Raw genomic sequence first — 494 nt, 5'->3', positions numbered from 1 at the left:
AGAAATACATAAGGCACACATTACGAAAGGTAATACAGTGTTGTCCTTTGAATTGTATTTCTAGGATTGGACGACAACCTCGCACGGGTGGCAGACGAAAACTTCTCAATGACCAACAAGAACAAGACATCTGTAACATGGTGATGGCAAATAATGCCATCACACTGAGACAGATCCGCACTGCAATCATAGAAGACAATGCCATATTCCAAAATGTCAACTCTATAAGCATCTCCACAATAGACTGGATATTGAAGAAGCATCAGATGACCATGAAGCAACTTTACAGGGTACCATTTGAGAGGAACTCTGATAGAGTGAAAGAGCTGCGGTACCACTATGTACATGTAAGTCAGTTACTGGTTGTCTTTCATTATAACCTTTTTACAATTAAGCAGTGGTTCCCAAACTTTTTTGGCTTCAGTACCCCCTTTACCTGATGTCTGGATCCAAGTATTTGCTTAATCTGACTTCAACATTTTGCCTAAAAACTG

General features: G+C 39.9%; 1 protein-coding gene across 1 annotated transcript in view; it reads left to right on the top strand.

The window, feature by feature from the left end:
- The window catches only part of LOC118328058 (receptor-type tyrosine-protein phosphatase gamma-like), a 144,962-nt gene that overhangs the window by 593 nt on the left and 143,875 nt on the right, over positions 1–494 (top strand). Inside the window, exon 2 of the mRNA XM_035661662.1 lies at positions 65–331. Within this exon, the coding sequence (XP_035517555.1) occupies positions 65–331 (267 nt within the window). The remainder of the gene's footprint in view (positions 1–64; positions 332–494) is intronic.

The sequence above is a fragment of the Morone saxatilis genome, unplaced genomic scaffold, assembly GCF_004916995.1.
Source record: "Morone saxatilis isolate NCDOM2014 unplaced genomic scaffold, NCSU_SB_2.0 Contig18, whole genome shotgun sequence".
In the NCBI taxonomy this organism is placed as follows: Eukaryota; Metazoa; Chordata; class Actinopteri; family Moronidae; genus Morone; species Morone saxatilis.
The sequence above is the reverse complement of the archived record's forward strand: the minus strand, read 5'-3'. Positions and strand labels throughout refer to the sequence as shown.